This window comes from Patella vulgata, chromosome 3 (assembly GCF_932274485.2).
Source record: "Patella vulgata chromosome 3, xgPatVulg1.2, whole genome shotgun sequence".
Lineage (NCBI taxonomy): Eukaryota > Metazoa > Mollusca > Gastropoda > Patellidae > Patella > Patella vulgata.
This window is the reverse complement of record NC_065881.2, coordinates 61416687-61437660: the sequence shown is the minus strand read 5'-3', so window position 1 is coordinate 61437660 and position 20974 is coordinate 61416687. Positions and strand designations below refer to the sequence as shown.

The 20974-nt window shown below is 35.6% G+C and overlaps 1 protein-coding gene across 3 annotated transcripts in view; it reads right to left on the bottom strand.

Moving 5' to 3' along the window:
- LOC126814213 (protein unc-93 homolog A) overlaps positions 1-20974 on the bottom strand; it is a 133523-nt gene that overhangs the window by 29367 nt on the left and 83182 nt on the right. For all 3 annotated transcript variants that reach the window (XM_050539226.2, XM_050539224.2, XM_050539225.2), the window contains one exon: positions 18988-20590. In XM_050539226.2, the coding sequence (XP_050395183.1) occupies positions 18988-20007 (1020 nt within the window). In that variant the 5' untranslated portion in view covers positions 20008-20590. The remainder of the gene's footprint in view (positions 1-18987; positions 20591-20974) is intronic.

The window sequence follows — 20974 nt, the reverse complement described above, 5'->3', positions numbered from 1 at the left end:
CATAGGATTATCTCTAAATCCATTCCTAACTCTAATTATGGGTTTTGTTTTGTTTTTTCAAAAGGCCTAGTTTTGAATCAATAAAGCTGTTGAAAGTTATTATTCCGTACAATGATTAAACGACTTGGATTTCTAAATACATACGCTATTTGCAGATTATAGGGAGTGTTAAATTTAAATGTATTCTGCTTCACCTTTATTGTCTACACCTTCTGCTTTGTTTACATCCCCTATTTAACCGATTTCGACCGGTAACTTGCTTTATATATACGTTCGTTTATTTGTTACATGTATATTTGTTGTATTGTATTAATGCAATTTTTGTAATTGTATGCTGCTCCCCGCGGGCGTTTTTATGCAATAAAATGTACTTACTTAAAACTTTACTTACTTACTTATAGATATCAGGATTTTCATATATCAGGATATGTGTAATATAGTAAGCTAATGTGTTTATCAATCTGTTTCCCTCGTGTATCGCTGAATATCGAAAGAGAGTTATCTGTTGTTTAAAACTTAACATAAATGTTCACCAATTTAATAATCAACAATGTTGTGCAAATTCTTAGTGTCATACATAATGAAGTCCCATGCTTAATACTTTAAAACATTGGCAATCATCCAAAATAACTGATACCTTGATGCTCGAGATAATCGTTTTCAAAAGCATTTAGTAATTGGATTGGATATAAAATCGTAAAATTGATCAAGTCTAGGGAATCATGTCAAAATGTCGCTCAGTAATTATATTCTTTAGAAATGTATCAACAACCCTTCAACGGCTCTTCTGATAGCATGGCGCCACTCGATCAAAAAGCAGTCGAAAAAGACGCCACAAATTTGGGCGCAGATTGCGGAAATATTTTATGGGCTTATCCTCAGAAGATATCTAAAACCTTGAATTCACCCATAAATTAGTTTTTGATGGGTTACTGAACGATTCAAATTCGAAAGCAAAACAAGTCCGTGGATACACACTTTAAATGATGTTCGGTACCGCCACGAGTTACTCGACTACATGTGATATCTAGTTATTAGGCAGTGATGTGGTATTATATTCTGATAAAATATAGGCTAACAATAAAAAGTACGATTAGGTGGACCTCATAGCCGCTATCTTGGAATTGTGACGTCATAAATCTAGTCCACCCATCGAAGCACAACTCGAAAAATAAACCATATGGTATTTATTCATATATGGTATTTTAATAAAGTAAAATGCGTCCGTTAATGTAAGACGATTACCTCAATCAAGCATATCTCATTCTTATATGAGCTTCGGCATTATTGTAGACCTGGTAATCTGAAGAATATTTTTTTTTTCGGACAAAACAACACAAATTCTAAACAACAAAAACTGTTCTATGATTACATGCTAGTAAATAAAAGATTCCCTCGTGAGAATTAATTCATTACTTTAACAACTGATGCTTGCCAGCAGACAGACCAATACGACTTCTGATTACACAAATCGTTTTTATGTTTGCTCTTTCTATCAAGGGCTCTTTGCTCAATAAAAATAATGTGACTAGATTATGTCATATCGACCTTAGCCACCCCATTGTATAATATTCAAACACAAACCTCAAGCTTCACAATCAATGTCCAAGGTAATAAATAGTAAGTGCTCTTGTGGTGATTTCAACTTTTAGGATTACTAATATATAACACATTTTAGAATTTACCCGTTTTCCTTTCTCGCGTTTTTCTCAGGAAAAAGTGTGTTTTCCCAATAGATGATGATGATATAGATCGAAAAGATTGTTAGGAAAAACTAAATCATTTCTGGTTATCAACAGATATAATCAAAATGAGTCATACGTTTTATCAGATAGAGCCCGGGTTCTGAAATACAACGGGGATTCAGCTGCATTATTACGCACTCAAGGGTTTTTATTTTAATATATTAAATATTTGTTTTACAACCTGTTAAATCTATTTATTTTTTTATGGTGTCTTCCTAGCCTATTAAAAAGAAATCATCATGGTGATGCAGTTTGTGTAACGTAAACACAATATGACAGAAGATTTTTCTGCAGTGTCATCCGGTTATTTTGCTCGCGGTGTATTTTCAGTTACGCTTCATTTTGCTGGCTTTATAATAATATTAAGAAGCTTAATTCATTATGTTTTGGATAATTAAATGTCAATTTATAAGATCGAAACCCCAGGTCATAATTTTGTAACTTGCATTTGCTTACATCAAGAAACTGACTGAAATAAATACGGGAGAGGTCTTCCTAAGAGTTATTTTACCCTATTTAGGCATGTTTTCTATTAATTAGCGATTGCGTCTAGCGGTGAAATTAGGATCGTCAATTAGTTGCATATAGCTTGCTTTAAGACTGCGATATCTCTGTAACAAATTAAATATGCCCTATATGAGTGCTTAATCAGCCTATCGCAGGTCTTTCTTTTCCCCCTCAAATTTCATATAACTTATTAATTAGACTATCGGATGGCGGTGATATAAACGGACTGAAATGCGATTGCCATTTAATGATTTAATTAAAAAATGGTGAATCGAAGTTTAGCCTCGATCAACAAGTATCGTTGCAACGATAATATTTCATTTTGCATTATCTATTTTTGATCTATTATAGCAAGAATGGTCAACTCTTTATCATAATCTTAAAGTTGCAATTTCATATTTTTAAGTTATATTTTTGAAAAATTATTAAAATAAAGCCTTAAAATAGATGGTATCTATAAACAATCATAATTTGTTAAAGAACAATCCTATTAATCCTATAATTCACTATTGTCAGTTGAGAAATTGGCAAAAATATCATTTTCAACTTCAAATTCAAACGTTTTAAGATAGCTATTCCATGTTGGGAATAGAAAAACAAGGGAGATAATTGTGTTATTATTTCCGGGGTCAAAGTGGAAGAATAATACCTATGATCGTATAATAGTGAGTTGACAACCTATTGAGCAAAAGACATAGAAATAATTATGTTTTGACGTTCTTAGAAAATATGAAATTATCGCTTTAAATAATGCGTATTTTGACATCAGTTAAACATTTTTAGTAGATTTTTATTTTTTTGGATGGCATGGATTGAGCTTAATCAAAACTATTGTAGCCAAGTAGAATTGATCCCCTGCCATTGGCTGGCGATATTTTGAAATGCAATGAAATAGGGTTTAACGTGCTACTGTTCTGCTCCGTGTTATTCTGAAAGGTTGGTGGGTATTTTATTATACTTCAGTAATAGGAACACATTTTAAGTTGATAGTTCATAGGTAGTTAATTAAACTGTCATTTAGACACTTTCAAGACTACCAGTGTTCTTTAATCCAGACTACCTAAACGGAACTAAATACTACAAACGATATAAGTGAACAAGAAATCCTAGCCAGAAAATATTTGTCAACACTGTCCAGATACGGCTTATCAGGCTCAAGAACGCGTGTCTTAGATGGGTCCAAAACGTTTTATAGATGTACATGAAACATGAAAAGACATTAAGCCGTCTGCCCATTAAACAAAGCCGCGAAACTCGTTGCTTTGTAATCCATTTTTATTAGGATATCAACTCGAAATCAAATCAATGTTTTATCTGGTTTTCTTCCAATGGTTATCAGATCGTAAGAAATACTAGAAAACAGAATAATGGTTGGCTTTATTTGTAACGAAAATCACAAGGTACATGAACATAATATTATTGGTTTGCTTTGTGAAATGAAATTAGGTTTAACGTCCTACTTTTCTGCAACAACGGTTCGTTTTTGAAGAAGGGGCGAAGATTGGTTGCAAGGGTGTTTCTTGGAATGGAATGGGGTTTAAAATGAAATGAAATGGGGTTTAACTAGATAAGAATCCTCATCTCTCAATCTTGCGTGTCAGAGATAAGAGATGGTACTACATAGATCCACCTGACAAAGTATGATGCTAATCAGATAGTACTTCAATAAGCAAAACTGTCATTTTTGTTCTTCAAAACAACGATTGAGTATTGTTATTTATTACATTTCTGCCAGATCCAACTACAATTAAGCATATAATCCTACCTGACACGGGAACAGAACATCTCTGTTAAATCGAAGCGATTATAACTGGCATTCCCAATATTTTAAATTTGACGTCTTTACGTCATTGAGGCGGGACTAAATATATGCCGTGTACAACAGCCAATCAAAATACGCGAAAAGTACTTACCTATACGAGTCGCGCATGACCAATGCACCGTAATTATGAATGTCCGTAACAATTTTGATAAAGACACCGCTTGATTCACTTTACTGACAATATTTGCAGATCAACGAAAGTTGTTTCACTAGATTAGACTGGGTATGTTTAAACATACATTATGCAATAGCTAAATCTGCCTATTTCAGGTCTTTCTTTAGGCCTGAAATCTTATCTAAATTATTAATTAGACATTAATTAACATATCCAGGCCATAATCAACTCTAGATGGCAGCGCTAGAGTGCGATCTTTAGTGGATTGTAAGCAGATTTACTGCATAACTTTCCTTCTCGATTAAACGATTAAATGGATAATCGAGACTATGCTGTTTATCGTACTGACTTTAGTAATCAGTCGCTTAGTTCTTGGTTCATAGTGGATCAATTTGAATGAAATTTTCACCAAATTGCCTTTACATTATCTAGTTTTTAACTATTATAGTGAGAACTGCCAACTCTTTACCGAACCTCCCATAATGTAGCTTTAATAAGTTCTAATAGTATAAACTTAAAGTATTTTTAAGGTGTTATACATGTTTGCCAGGTGAAACTAAGGGCTTCCAATCGTAGCTAAATACAAGCACATCGTTATATCACAACGTTTTTAGCTACGTTCTCGTAGCTAGGGACTAACGTCCTACTTTTCTGTTCCGACAGGGCTAATGTAGAAAGCCACACGTCATACAGTGTGCTATAGGGGTAATTTTGTTCGGACAACGGCGCTACGACTTATTACTGCCAAGGGATATTTTACATGCACGCCAATGTGTATACGGGACCTCGGTTTTTCGTCACATCCGAACGACTTTACGTTGTCCCTTGTCAGGCCCTCAGCCCTGCACCACTGACAACAAGGGGGAACCACGTCGGAAAATCCCGATGAACTTTCTCGGCCAACGCAAGGAAGGAACGCCAACGCCTTGTCTACATTTTACTTACGTCAGTATATAACGTCATTATTCGATAATATATAGAGGATATTTGTCGTTTTAAAGTGAATAACATATTTTATTTCATCAAGAAGCAAGAAAACTTATATTTTCACTCATGCTACGCATTTCGTGAAAATATAAGTTTTCTTGCTTCTTGATGAAATAAATTATGTTATTCACGACAAAACGACAAATGTTCTATTTATTTTATGATTTTACAATTATTTTCGGTAAAAACAACATGGACTACTTTGTCCGCTTCTAGCCAGTGGAATAACACATTTATTTCACTGATAAAACGCGGTATTCTACTACTGATCATAAAATAAATATTGTTATGTTTACGTGCGTAAAGCGAAGGGGATTTTTCCCGGACGGTGGAGTTTCCAGGTGTCGGTACGACCCGAAAGACTAAACACATTTGCTTTGTCAGCTACTTAGACTGTATCTTGACATGTGAGAACCGGTCTTGAAAATGTCCCAAAGGTTATTCTTGAAACAAGATGGGATTCGAACCAGGGACAATCTATGGAGTCCATAGTGTTCTAACCACACACACGCCGTGGTCCTATATTGCATGTTTCTAACAGAACACTGCGTAATTTAATACCATACGAAGAATATTAATGAATTACACTCATCTTTTCTCTATCCATTTTCACTATATTATAATGAAACAAATAGTAGCCGTTTAAGCATAAAAACAGGTATTTATAAACATCAGATATCCCTGTGCGTCATTAGGAAAAGGTCAATGTTGGCAAACAGATATAAAAACACCCATTAATGAGGACGTCCGATACTGAATATCCAAGAACGAACAAAAGGTTTGTCAACTTAAACAACCCACAGAGATTGAGTTCCACCATGTTAGCTAGTGGGATTTATCTACAGACAATGTTTTTATTTACTAATCTTAAAATTCTAATATTGAAAATTACTTTCCGGGGTTTTGTTTAGTGTCTTCGGGCGAATGCAAATTCGGCATCGGGACATTAGGCGAATTTCGGCGGCGATTGATTCAGACGAACGAATCGACCGAATGATTCGGCTAGTATGTCCCCCAGTTACCCAACTTATCACAATGCGATTCCTCAGAACTCTTAATAAACACAAAGCGCGTGTATTCCAAAACAACTCATGCGCATTTGTCACACGTGACTGGATTAACTTGAAAAGGGGTGACATGGGGTTTAGTGTCCTGCTTTTCTGTACCGACTGGGTTAATAAAGGCGGACATACGCCATATGGGTGAAATTTAGTCCGGACAGAGGTGCTACGGCCTACTTCTATTTCGAATTCCCCCTGCCAAGGGTTCTTTCACGTGCACAGGAGCTCGGTTTCTCGTAACATCCGAAGGACAAGACACTATCCTTGCCAAGCACTCCGTTCTGCGGCACTGACAAGGCGAAACGCCAATTTCTTCCGCGATTTCCAGTTCACGCGCCTAAACGTGGATGTGTTCACTTTGGCAGAAACGCGTACATGGGAACTTAAACAGACATTATAATCACATGACGAAATTTGCTAACATCTTATTGGCTATATACATGTCTTTTTTGTCAACTCTTTTTCAAGTACAATGTATATATATATAAAAAAAAAATTACTTTTGATATAACTCAGTACCATTTTGGTAAAATCCCATGATAAAAGTGACAATACCACATATCTCAGATGACTTATTGTTTTGCTTGTGTTTAAGAGATGTCACGAATCTCGTTATGTCGGGTAGGGTTGTGAGCCACCTTTAGAAATTTGTGTAAACATAAAATGCGCTATTCGCAGTTAAAACATGCTAAGGAAAGAAGATAGGTGCACTGTCCAAGGAACAAGCATGCCAAGTTCAATATTGGTCGACCCTAAAGAAGAAGAAGAACAACAATAAAATTAGTAGCACCTGGGGCCGAGGTACGGGCTCAAACACACAACGAAAAAGAAAACCTGGTAGGGTAATCGAGTTAACCATCTAAATATAAGCAGTTTATTTTGACCGAGATATGCTTGCAGTAATAAAATTGTATATCTACTATGTTTTTCTTAAAACAATAATCATTCTCGATATACGTGATTGTCAACGATCTAACTACGAAGAATTATAGACGAGATGTTTTATTTTCAATTTTTCTTCAGGTAACAAAGTGTTTGCTTAATAGTAATTGCCAGGAAGTCTTCCTTATTTTTCTTAAGATAACAAAGTGTTTGCTTAATAGTAATTGCCAGGAAGTCATCCTTGTTTTCACATAGTTTTCCTTTTTGCTTTGTGCAAAATAAAATCAGTTTTCTCAGTACATATACCCACTTAGATATTCTCCAACTAACTCGAAGCAAAACGTTGCTTAAAGTGGAATCTAAACTCCCTGTTAATTACAGGTATGGTGCTAATTAGACCGTATTACGCTTCGAAATTAAATCATGTATTTTATTGAACTAATTATATTCTATTAGTGTGTTTATTTGTTCAAGGGCTGTAGACCCACGCCCGAATCTGTCATGCTGTCTGACATTAACGTTAGCATGACGCTCATTTACACGCCTCCAAACGCGAGTACTCCTATCGGTGAAATCTAGAGTAAATCGGGACTCATCAGAGAACATTACACGCGCCCATCGATGATTACGCCAATTTCTACGCTGCCTACACCATTGACTCCTGTATGTGCTGGCGAGTTAATGGAGGCACAACACGCGGTCGTCGGGCATGCAAATGGGCTGCATGTAGCCGATTTCTAATCGTTTGGGGTGTAACTCGAAGTTTACAGAAAGCTGATTGGCCGTTTGTCTTCGATTTCGCAGGACCTGTGTACGAATGTATCGATCCTGGGACTGTGTAATGGCTCTATTACGACGTCTATCATCAGCATTGTGTCTTTGCTGATACCGGTCCACAGTCTGTTGATCACAGACTGTGACACATTAAGCATGTTGGCTACTGGTCGCTGTGAAGAACCCATTTGAAGCATGCCAATAGCACGTAGACGTTCATCATGTTGAAGGCGTCTCATTGAAAATTAAACGTAACACACTTAAGCAAAGATACGCTAAACAGTAAATCTTATGCAAGAACCAATAGGAAAGCAAACATGGATATGATAAACCAGCACGCGACAGTTTTCATCAACCCTTCCTTGAAGTGTCAAATTTGATAATGAACCTCTCCCACGTGTATGGCGCTATTGCGTGTCGCACGGTCAGCTCAGTGGTTCTTCATCTGTGACCATACTCTCAAAGCATATCAAGTGTCCATGCCTATTTATCATATCACAACTTGCATAGGTATTTGCATTTCAATATCCCCTACTTTTTTGAAGCGTATATTAGAACTGTTAATGGTCGTGAATTGTGGATGAGAACAGTTGTCTTGGGGTTTCCTACACAATGAGCTGTTATTGTTGTTATGCAAGACGTACGAGATATTCGGACTTTCCATTGTCACCATTTGATTATTTGGTTCTGTTCCTTGTGTACGGTGCTTAAAAAAGCCGTTCCTCTTATATATCTATTTGGTTCTCCATTTTTATACGCCCACATTGAAATGTTTTCGTATATTTTCGTCGCCCCCGTCCGTCGGTCCGTCCGTCCGTTATGGCCCTTGATCATTGATCAGGACTCATGGCTGCCCAAGGCATATGGACAATATCGTGACGCTGGAGGTAGTCATTCACGACACGGGGGGGGGGGGGGGGGCTGAATGGTTAGCGTGTGCGCGCTGTATCATAAAAGTTTGTCATTGAGTCAACCGGTGTGGTTTCGATTTCCCGGTTGTACCTCGTTGGTTTTTTCAGGGTCCCCCGGTTTCCTCCCACTGCTAAAGACCCCTACGCGCAAGCGAATTATTGAAATAAAATTAAACCATGTTAGTCCCGAAACGACCTGCATTTCATTATCCCCTACTTTATATAGAAGGGGTAACTAATTATGGGTAATGGTGCTTCCGGAATAGAAAGTCGTACCAGCCACGCCCTCAAATGATTACACAAGCGTTTTGATGGACCCCATTCTGTGAAAAGATCTGTTCTCAAAGTTGATAGTTCTATGCATGTAGAATGCGTTAAATGATCAATAGAACGAGCGTAGTTCTTTACTACGTGGAGTCAGTAGGCTATTATCACCACTAAAAACAATAATGTGGTGAAACCGGCTTGTCTGGAAAACCTCTTAGACAATGTACTTATATTATATTTCTAAGATTACGGTGTATAGAACAGTTAATTTGCTAAATTAAAACCTTCGACGACAGATCCTTTTGTTTGAGTCGCATCTTAAGGAATTAAGTGGGGAAACTTTTCTGTTAACACATTTCAATGTTCGTAGATATCCGCTTAAAGAACTTTTTAAAAAGTATTTCTACATTATAGTAAAAAGCTCTAGACAAGAAATAGATAATTAAAAATATTACTAATGGATAAACGCAAATAAAGATTTTTTTATTTATTTGTAAAATATTCTTAAAGACCATTAAAAAAATGAGAAATGGCTATTTATAAATACAAAGTTAAGATTAAAAACTCTAACCAATAATTATATATTTATAAATATTCTTAACACCCAAATAAAGAGTCTTTGTGTTAGGTATTTATTTTCTGTTCAATACTATTACAAGAGTAACTAGAACTGCGATACAGTAATGACGGGTTTCACCGGTGCTATATTATCCTTGAACTGACGTCACTTTCCGTACTAATAGAAACATTAAACAGATTTCCACATGAGCATTGGACAAGTGACACATAATTAGCCAATACATCCTGCAATACCAGTTCCATTTATACAACGAAGACTCGGCGCGATTACATCACTTCCGTTATCAACAAAATATTGAAATTGGATTACAGAAATAACCAATTCGATTGTCCTTTGCATGACACAAAAATCGATTAAAATTTGAACAGAATTAACCTTTTATAAAGCCTTATTAAAATGCAAACAATCTTAAAAAGTGATACTGACAAAACGGGTTATTTCTCGGCACGAGAAGATGTTAAAAACACCTCTTTGATATTTATATGATCGTATTGATTTCTACTATTTGTTCATTGAAATCAAATTATTTTATACGAATAATGAATATAACTTACTTCAAACAAATAGTTGTTTTGGAGGATCAAAATACAGTTTTTGCCAAAATGACATTACTTCTGGTGACAATGAAAATGTTAAATCAGTTTTAGGAAGTCGTAAATGGCAATAGGCATCACATGGACCAAAAACCTTGAAAAGCGACTTGTAGAAAAACGTCTATTTCTTCGCAACTGAACAAGTTAGAAACCATTTTGTGATATCAATATGTTCGCATGGGTTCATTCTATTTGTTGATTGTAAGTAAATATCTTAATTATAAACAAATTACAAATACGACTCGGTTGTTTTCAATGCTAAAAATACAGTTTTTGCCAAAATGACATTACTTCCAGTGATGAAAATGTGAAATCGTAAATGACATAAGGCATCACATGGTGAAGATTGTATGAAAATCGAATAATAATTGACACTTTTATGGACCAAAAACCTTGAAAATTGACTTGTAGAAAATCACCTATTTCTTCAAAACTGGACAAATTAGAAACCATTTTGTGATATCTATATGACCGTATGAATTTCAATAATATGTTATTTAAACCAAAAGTTAAATTTTTTAATACATATTAAATAGTACTTAGTTGAAAGTGTTTTTTTTTTCATTTTTAAAGGTTAAAAATACAGTTTTGAACAAAATGGCGTTACTTTCGGTGTTAATTTTAAATTGTAATCAGTGTGATAGAAGACATATTTGCCTTATGCATTAAATGGTATCACTTTTATGAAAATCCAATAATAATTGACTCATTTTCAGGCAAAATAACATAAAAAGTTGACTCAAGCAAAGTTGACTATTTCTCGGCAACTGCTCATATTACAAACTAATTTTCCCTTACATTTTCTTCGTATGGATTAATGCTACAAGATTATGAAAGTTACGAAGAAATATTTTAACATATGAAATGCCTAAATGGGCTGTGAATAGCTCATTTTTACACCTATTTTCACCTTTAAATCGACATTTTTTGCGCCTATAGTAGGTGCATTCATCTTGATCTATCAGATTTGTGATAATTAATATTAATTTGCTTGCGAAATGACGTTCCAAACAGCCAAAATAGTAGTTTAGAGCAAAATTACGTCACTTCCGGTGCCGACAGAAAACTTTATAGGTAATAAAGAAGTGGACAAATACCACCCTTGAGCATATGAACTTTGTTTTATACAAATCGAGCAATAAATAATTATTTAACATAGAACCCAGAAGACTGAATTAGCCAATAGCGGCCAAGGAAAATTATTGAGACAAAAATCGTAGCTATTTGCCTTGTCAAAATCTTAAAACCCGATAATTATTGTTAATACTACGGCAATAATTCAAAAAAACGAAAACTTCGGTGATTTCGGACATTTCGCATTGTCGCAGAAAGTTCAAAATAGCTTTAATCTCTTAGTCACACCCACTTTCCCAGTAAAACCGAAGACATCAAGTTGATCCAGAGATACGAGGGGTGATTGATGAGTAGTGAGTCTAACACAGAAAGAAACAAGAAATTCAAATCAAATGCATTTATTTTTCAACATAGTCCCCCTTCAGTGTAATACACTTTTGCAAACGGTGTTGCAGAGCCTTTATTCCAGTTCTGTAGAAGTCTTTGTCTTGGGTGTGTAGAAAATCATCCACAGCGGCAATGACGTCATCGTCAGACGGGAAATGCCTGCCGGAATGACATTTCTTCAGAGCCGGAAACAGATAGAAGTCTGAGGGAGCTAAATCAGGAGAGTAGGGTGGATGCTGAAGAAGTTGAAAACCACAGTCATGGATTGCTGACATGGCAACAGCTGATTTGTGCACTGACGCATTGTCCTGGTGGAAAATCACACCTTTGGTCAGCTTTCCTCGTCTTTTGGTCTTAATTTCTTGCCTCAATGGCCTTCTTGCCTTGCCTTCAGGCAAAATAACATAAAAAGTTGACTCAAGCAAAGTTGACTATTTCTCGGCAACTGCTCATATTACAAACTAATTTTCCCTTACATTTTCTTCGTATGGATTAATGCTACAAGATTATGAAAGTTACGAAGAAATATTTTAACATATGAAATGCCTAAATGGGTTGTAAATAGCTCATTTTTACACCTATTTTCACCTTTAAATCGAAATAGCGCAAATACAAAAACCGAAACAAAAGTCCGACATTTTTTGCGCCTATAGTAGGTGCATTCATCTTGATCTATCAGATTTGTGATAATTAATATTAATTTGCTTGCGAAATGACGTTCCGAACAGCCAAAATAGTAGTTTAGAGCAAAATTACGTCACTTCCGGTGCCGACAGAAAACTTTATAGGTAATAAAGAAGTGGACAAATACCACCCTTGAGCATATGAACTTTGTTTTATACAAATCGAGCAATAAATAATTATTTAACATAGAACCCAGAAAACTGAATTAGCCAATAGCGGCCAAAGAAAATTATTGAGACAAAAATCGTAGCTATTTGCCTTGTCAAAATCTTAAAACCCGATAATTATTGTTAATACTACGGCAATATTTCAAAAAAACGAAAACTTCGGTGATTTCGGACATTTCGCATTGTCGCAGAAAGTTCAAAATAGCTTTAATCTCTTAGTCACACCCACTTTCCCAGTAAAACCGAAGACATCAAGTTGATCCAGAGATACGAGGGGTGATTGATAAGTAGTGAGTCTAACACAGAAAGAAACAAGAAATTCAAATCAAATGCATTTATTTTTCAACATAGTCCCCCTTCAGTGTAATACACTTTTGCAAACGGTGTTGCAGAGCTTTTATTCCAGTTCTGTAGAAGTCTTTGTCTTGGGTGTGTAGAAAATCATCCACAGCGACAATGACGTCATCGTCAGACGGGAAATGCCTGCCGGAAAGACATTTCTTCAGAGCCGGAAACAGATAGAAGTCTGGGGGAGCTAAATCAGGAGAGTAGGGTGGATGCTGAAGAAGTTGAAAACCACAGTCATGGATTGCTGACATGACAACAGCTGATTTGTGCACTGGCGCATTGCCCTGTTGCAAAACTAAAACTTTTAGTCAGCTTTCCTCGTCTTTTGGTCTTAATTTCTTGCCTCAATGGCTGCATAGTATCTACCGTTAATTGTTTGACCCTTTTGGAGGTAATCCACCATGAGAACACCCTCAGTCTTTGCCTTCTTTGGGGTCGGCGACGTCACATATTTCCACTGTTTTGACTGCTCTTTTTTTCTGGCTGAAAGTGGTGGACCCAAGTTTCATCCATAGTAACAATTTGTTTTAGGAAGCGGCCAGGATCGGTTTCAAATAAGGCTAGATTCTCTTCTGACATGATGTATCTAGAACGCTTTTGATCAGGCGTCAAAAGCTTTGGCACCCATCGTAATGAAACCTTTGTCATTTCCAAAGTTTCAGTGATAATAGAATGAACTCTCTCCTGGCTAATACCAACTACCCCAGCTATGAATCGTTCAGTAACTCGCCGGTCATTCATTAATAGATCATGAATTTTTTGTACCACTTCAGGTGTTGACACAGTTTTTGGTCGACCGGGGCGTGGTTCGTCTTCAATGCTGTCTCGGCCACGCTTCAATTCAGCTGACAACCACTTAATTGTGGCATATGAAGGAGCACCATCTCCTAATGTCTCAATCATATCATCATGTACGGCTTTCGGTGTTAGACCCTTTTTATGCAGATAAATATGAAACGTCTGAATGGGTCGTAAATTGATTAAATTTTCTCCCTGTTTCAGTGTAAATCGAAATGGCGCAAACACAATACCCAAATTAAAAAAATTGAGTTCGACATGTCACAGGGGCAATCTTCTTGAATTATCAAATTTGTAAAAATTAATATTTGCTTGCGAAAAGACCGATCGAAATTGTAAATTCTTGCAAAATTCAGTCACTTCCAGTGCTGACAGCAACCTTTTATCGGTAACAAAAAAGTTGAGAATGTTCACCACGAAACATTTGTTTTATACATATCGGGCAATAAATAATAAACCTAGAACCCATAAACTGAAATTAAAATGCGGAAAATCTTTAAAAGTGAACCTGGCGAAATTGGTTATTTCTCGGCAAGAGAATATGTTAGAAATTTTTTTTTTATATATCTATATCATCTTATTGATCCAATCTATATGTCCATTGGAATTAAGTATCACAATTTCAAACAAATAATAAATTTAACTCATTACAACAAAATATTTGTTTTGGAGGCTAAAAATACAGCTTTTGCCAAAATGACATTACTTCAGTTGATAATGAAAATGTTAAATTAGTTCTATGAAATCATAAATGGCATAAGGCATCACATAGTGAAAATTTTATGAAAATCGAATAATAACTCACACTTTTATAGACCAAAAACCTTTTTCTCTACAACCGAACAAGTTAGAAACCATTTTGTGGTATCTGTATGATCCTATGGGTTCATTTTATTTATTGATTGGAATCAAATATCATAAGACCCGTTTGTGACAGTGAAAATGTTAAATTCATTTGACCTTGTCAAAATTGGCATTAGGCATCAAATGGTGAAAGAAAATTGAAAATCGTATAATACTTGACTCTTTTACAGGCAAAGTAACGTGAAAAGTGACGCATACAAAATTGCCTATTTCTAGGCAACTGCTAATATTACAAACTAATTTTCACATACATTCTCTTCGAATGGATTATTGCTATGAGTTTATGAAAGTTACGATGAAATATTTTAAAATATGATGACGCTGAATGGATTGTAAATAGCTTAAATTTACACCTTTTTTCATCTTTTAATTGAAATGGCCCGAAAATAATAATCGAAATTAAAAAAAAATGAGCTTACACTTTTGTGCGAATTTAAAGGTCTCACCCGTTTAGTTACATCAATTTTAAAAAAAATAATATTTACTTTCAAAAAGTGGTACCGAACTGTCAAAATTGTAGTTTTTGGTAAAATTACGCCACTTCCGGCGCCGACACGAAAAACAACACACAATTGAAACCACGGAGAATATAAAAATTGTTTTATACAAATCGAACAATAAATAATTAATCTAGGACCGAAAAACTGAATAAGCCATGTAATGTAATAAGCTAATGTAAATTACCGAGACAAAATATTTAATCCTGTATAAAATACCATCAAGAAATATTCATAAATAAAAAAGTTTTTTGTAAAAATTTAAATTTTCTAAATTTGACGCCGAATATCTACAACGATTTGCCGAAAACCAAAAATCAAAAGTAGCGTAGCTATGTGCCCTGTTTCAGGCTATGCCAAAATGTATCGAAAGTTAAAAACCAACGATTATTGTGAAAATGATTGCAATATTATTAAAAACAACAACTTCGGTGATTTGGACATTTCGCATTATCGCAGAACGTTCAAAATAGCTTTATCCTCTAAGTCATACCCACTCTCCCAGTAAAACCGAAGACTTCGTAACGATGCGACAACCAGTTTCTGAGATCTAATCAAAATGGAAAAAGCATAGTAATAATAAGACTAATAATCTTAACAAAAACAATAGTGTTTCAGACAAGCTACAGCAGTGTGAAACCCTAATAATAATCTTAAACAAAAACAATAGTGTTTCACACAAGTTACGCTATGTGAAACCCTAATTATTCCATCTGAAGGTTTGACAAAGGCGAAACACACCAGTGCTTCTCAATTTATTGTGATTATCAAATGGGAAAACATGTAAAATCCTGATTTTTATCGGCATTTCTTCTTTTTGTATCTGACATTAAAAGTAAGCACGCAACAAGCAATATACGGATCATATTTTTTTCGTTTTATTGCTCGTAACAAACAGAAAGTGTTAAGCCTTATATTGGGAAATATAAAGGCGTTATATTTTTTTCTTTTCTACACTGTCGACAAGTGGCTTTAATGTTTCAGCGATCATGCATTTTTTACTTTGTTAAAGACTTCATTCTGTCACGTAATAATGCCAGCTAAAATATGCATTAATCGTATTACTAAGAACAGATGTCATAAGAAGAAGGTCAAAGTTGACAAACGGAACACAAGTCTGATTTCAATAATTTCCACTAGCGGTGTGTCAGCTTGCATGTTAAACCAATCTTGGATTTGAGAGATTACTGAATGTTTGGTCAAAAGCATGGCTAACGTGTGAAAGGGAAATGAACCTGTACATTGAATCTGGATAATAGCTCAAGTTTTTCAAATTCAATTGGCATGCGAAATAACGTGACGTCATTCAGTAAGTTACTTAACATTGCCTTTGAATATCACTTATTGCAATTTAATCGGAAATATGTATTCAGGAGTAGAAAATAATGCTCAGTGCATCTTTCGTTCTTATTTGGTAAACAATCAACGCCTGGCAATTGGGATTCTAAAGTTTAGGCACTGACAGAATTTCTATGAATTCATAAATAATCATCTAATTTAAAACCCAAAAGGCTTTCTGTATTGGTAAGAAGAAAATGTTATTTCCATTCGTTACACATTGTTGAAATATTAAAGGTTACAATATGTGACAGTATACTACCACTATTCGATAACTGCAATTGAAATCTATTAAAATTGAAATTTAAAAACTAAAAAAAAAAAAAAAAAAAAAAAAACAACAACTACCAAAACAGCTGTTCATCCGAAGGTTATATAGTAGCGCACTATCGTTTATAGTTATAATATAGCGGTGGCAACTAAGATTTTAGTAGAGAAGCAGTGCTCTTAACCTACCAAAAACAACTGTTTCTGCAAAGGATGCGTACTATCATTTTTAGTCATAATATTTTCAAAGGTTACAATATAATATTTTAACAAACTTTTTCCTAGCAGTGACAACTAAGATTTTAGTAGAGAAGTGGTGCTCTTAAGAGGACATAACTTGCATTCGAAGTTAGAAATTCGTAATTTTTGGCAGCAGAGGATATTCCATAAGTTACAAAATCATGCTTTTCGGTAGGGAGAGTTTGGGTCGGTTGTCAACATTTGGTAACCGGGTTTTTTTTTTATGTTGATTGTCCAGTACATTTCGCCAAGTCAAGTAAGAGTTACGCCCATTCCCGAAATAAATCCCATAATTCATGCATTATTATAAACAGACACGAATCGTGACGACGAACTAGGATTAATAAAAACATAAATATGGTCCATGAAGAGATGTTGGATACCGAACAGGAAATGCAAATAGATTTTCTGAAATGGCAATTCTTAAATAAATTTTATGGGCGTCGACATCTTGTTTAGGGTTAGTTACTTCCCTTAGATTTTGTTCATGTTAAAGGGGAAGACCAACGATTTTCAACAAGGTTTCCATAAACCTTAAATATATATTGATAAATAATCCCCTTTGTAGCACAAGCAAAAAAGTTTTTGTAAGTGAGAAATTAATTTTTTATTAAAACAGGAAGTGACATAGTTGGTTCAACACGCTCAGCGGTCTCTATAGTAAGCATACATATTTGGCATAAGTTTACAGCTGTATTGTGTTCACGCGTCGTCCTTTGGCCAAAAATCTGATGAAATGGGCTGTTTATTTGGATATTATAAACACGAATTTATGTTTTTTTAACGTTTAGTACACTAAGTCGCCGCGTAAATTCACTCATACTGAACAGTACGCTGTGCCTCAATTCACGCCACATGGCTTATTGTTTACATCACGTGGTTTGATTGACAACTTGCCAGTGACATGTATTTCGTCTGCTTCGATGTTTTTGTGCTTGCTGACAGCTTTTTCCAACATAAACAGATCAAAATTATGTGGGCATGTAAGACATATAATATAGTGCATTTTGGCACATAATGTCGACGTGAACGGCTTTTCCTTTTTTCTTCCATTTCCTCTTGAGAATGGCTGGGGTCGAATGTTTATACGGCATTACTGCAAACCCATAGAACAGATATTTTCTATTCCAATACGTTGGTATTTGACGTTGACATACTTTGGAAATTTATATATTTATTTTTTGAATATATATGTGCCACAAGTTCGTTGAAATAAATAAAAACAATGTCAGCAGACTCAGCACGCACAAAAACATTCAAGCAGACGAAACGTCTCTCACTTGCAAGCTGTCAATCAAACCACGTGATGTAAACAATTAGCCATGTGGCGTGAATTGAGGCACAGCGTACTGTTCAGTATGAGTGAATTTCCGCGACGGCTTTGTGAACTAAACGTTAAAAACAAAAATTCGTGTTTATAATATCCTAATAAACAACCCATTTGATCAGATTTTTGGCCAAAGGACGACGCGTGAACACAATACAGGAGTAAACTTGTGCCAAATCTGTATGCTTACTATAGAGACCAGTGAACGTGTTAAACCAACTATGTCACTTCCAGTTGGATAATCTATCCAAAGACATAGTTGTTCTCAAATGTTGACAACCCATCCAGACTAATATTTGTCTCAATGACAGAGGTTAGCTTTTCGGCGTTTGCTGACAACCCATAAGTTAGATGTGCAGTTAATTTTTTCACATTACCAAGGATCTGTAAAATACAGCCTTTGAATACCGATTTAAGGTTACACACTTGGTTATGTGGAAAAATTAAGTATTTTCACTTAATTTTCAGAAAAGCTTTGAATACGGACCCTGTACTTATTATTAGTAGCTTAAAAGAACCCTAAACTTCCTCGTAAACCACTGACTTCATTCTACGCAAAGCCAACATAGACCTTGCTAGATTTTGGCCACTACATTATGTACTTCGACAAAGTTGTTATACACAACAGCAGTAGCAAAGTACTGCAATGTTGACCGTTTGTAAGGAGTATCAAGATATAGGTTTTCTTAAAGTTATAAAAACATGTTGGACAGCAGAAATCACAAGACACAAATAATAACTACACAACTCACCTTAAGTATATCACTTATCAGCATTCCCTGGAGAAAGCCATTAAACAAGGCGCCGATCTGCCCCATAAACCACCCGGGGTCTCTAGAAATCGAGAACAACTTCCCCAGTCTCTGTTTCCAGTTCCCCGTCTTCTTCTGTATGATAATATCTGGATTTTCAAAAAATACCAACAGCGCTCCCATGGCGATAACCGAGAAACAGACAAATAGTACAGTAAGTAGCTGATAATAGTCTAATTCGTGGGGTTTACTTCCACCCTGGCGTGTAAGGATGGGCATCAATGGCAACGTGTAGGTCCACCGATCTTCAGTATTTGGTATTCCAGAAGTGTGGATTCGATGGGAGCCACCCGAGACAGTCTCGTTCCCCCAAAGGGACAGTCCAGGGCAGTGTATGTGAGAAACCGAGATAAGCCCAGCACTGAGTAGGTTTCCCATAATATGAGCAGAATGGATGATGATGACCATGAGAGTTTGGAAGGAATGGAGCGAGCTTTGGAGAGTGAGCGTGGAGGAAGCGGTATAACTGAGCGAGTACCCCAACATCAAACGCTCTTGTATGGACCACATGACTGGGTGGGTAAAACCCAACATGGCGGCTGAAGGCAGAACCGTGTAAAATGACGGAACTGCGTTAGAAATGGAATAAAGCACATGAACAAAGAGGCTGATCAACATTATACATTTGGGTCTGCAGTGGTCCATCAATGGCTTGGCTGAGAAGCATCCAATTAAATAAAAACCGTACATGCAACATAATGATAACTTTCCTAAATGTGAATCAGTGTACACACTTGCTTGTAAATTTCTTGTTGGCATCACCGATGTGATGGCTAAAAACGTAGCCACACACAATGTTATAAAGTTCCGCCATGTTGGAGGTCTTTTATCGTCTGCTCCCATTAAAGAGTACACATTGTTGTTCATAAAACTTCTGTAGTTCATCAATTCCTGTCTAAAGTTAGTCTTCTGTGTCGTTTCCGCCTCTTCCAGTTTGAAATCGACTACCTTTTCGGTCATATTGGTGATTATTAGAAAGCAAACTATACAAAATAACTGTTATATTTTACAACTTAATACTGTTTCGGCGCCAGAGGTATAGAACAAGTGAAAAGTTCGTGTCAGTAAAAAACGAGTAGTTACGACTAGTAAAAACCCGCGCTTGTTTACATCCTCTATTCTACACGTGATTAATTATACAAGAAGCAGCTAGACCCAGTCAAAACCAATTACAAAATCGGGCCCCGGACCATCGGAATAATGAGGAGCACGTTTCATCTATCAAGGCGGCACTGTAAGTAATTAGAAGAGTCGTGTTCTAAACATGAAACACAATAATCCCAAAAGCACAATGAAAACCAATGTGACAATCTTTAATGTCTTGGAGCTTAAACCTGCGCCGTTTGTTCTTGTTAAGGTCTTTGACTGTCAGCCGATATTTTGACACACAACAAATAGAATAAAGCTGACGAGAAGAAGCTTTCAACACCCACCATACAATTCGATGCAATAACTATTGTCCGTTTTTTTTTAAAAGTTGTCTGCTATGAAAATTCGCATCTTCTTTAAGAGATAAGATCAATAATACTGCTGGCTCGAACATCTGCAAACAAAAAATGAGAAAACAGTATAATAAAGATACCGAATACAGATATGGCCAAGCAAATTATAGTTCTCTCACAAAAACCAATTATTAACCAGTGTGTTTGGCTTCATGAATCTATATACTTAATATTGGTTATTACTACATCTTAGACATTGATAATTACCTGTGAAATTTATACAGAGGAATAAGAAATAATATGTGAACATATGTATTAAAGGGACAAATAAAATAAATATTTATTTTTAAGACAATTAAAACAACTTCCTCTACATGTGTGATAAATCTGAGAAATGACCGATTTATTATCTGCCATTTGTGATATGGTTGCATGGCATATTGGCTGGACAGGACAACGTCATGTTTTGTGGCAGATTTTGTCAC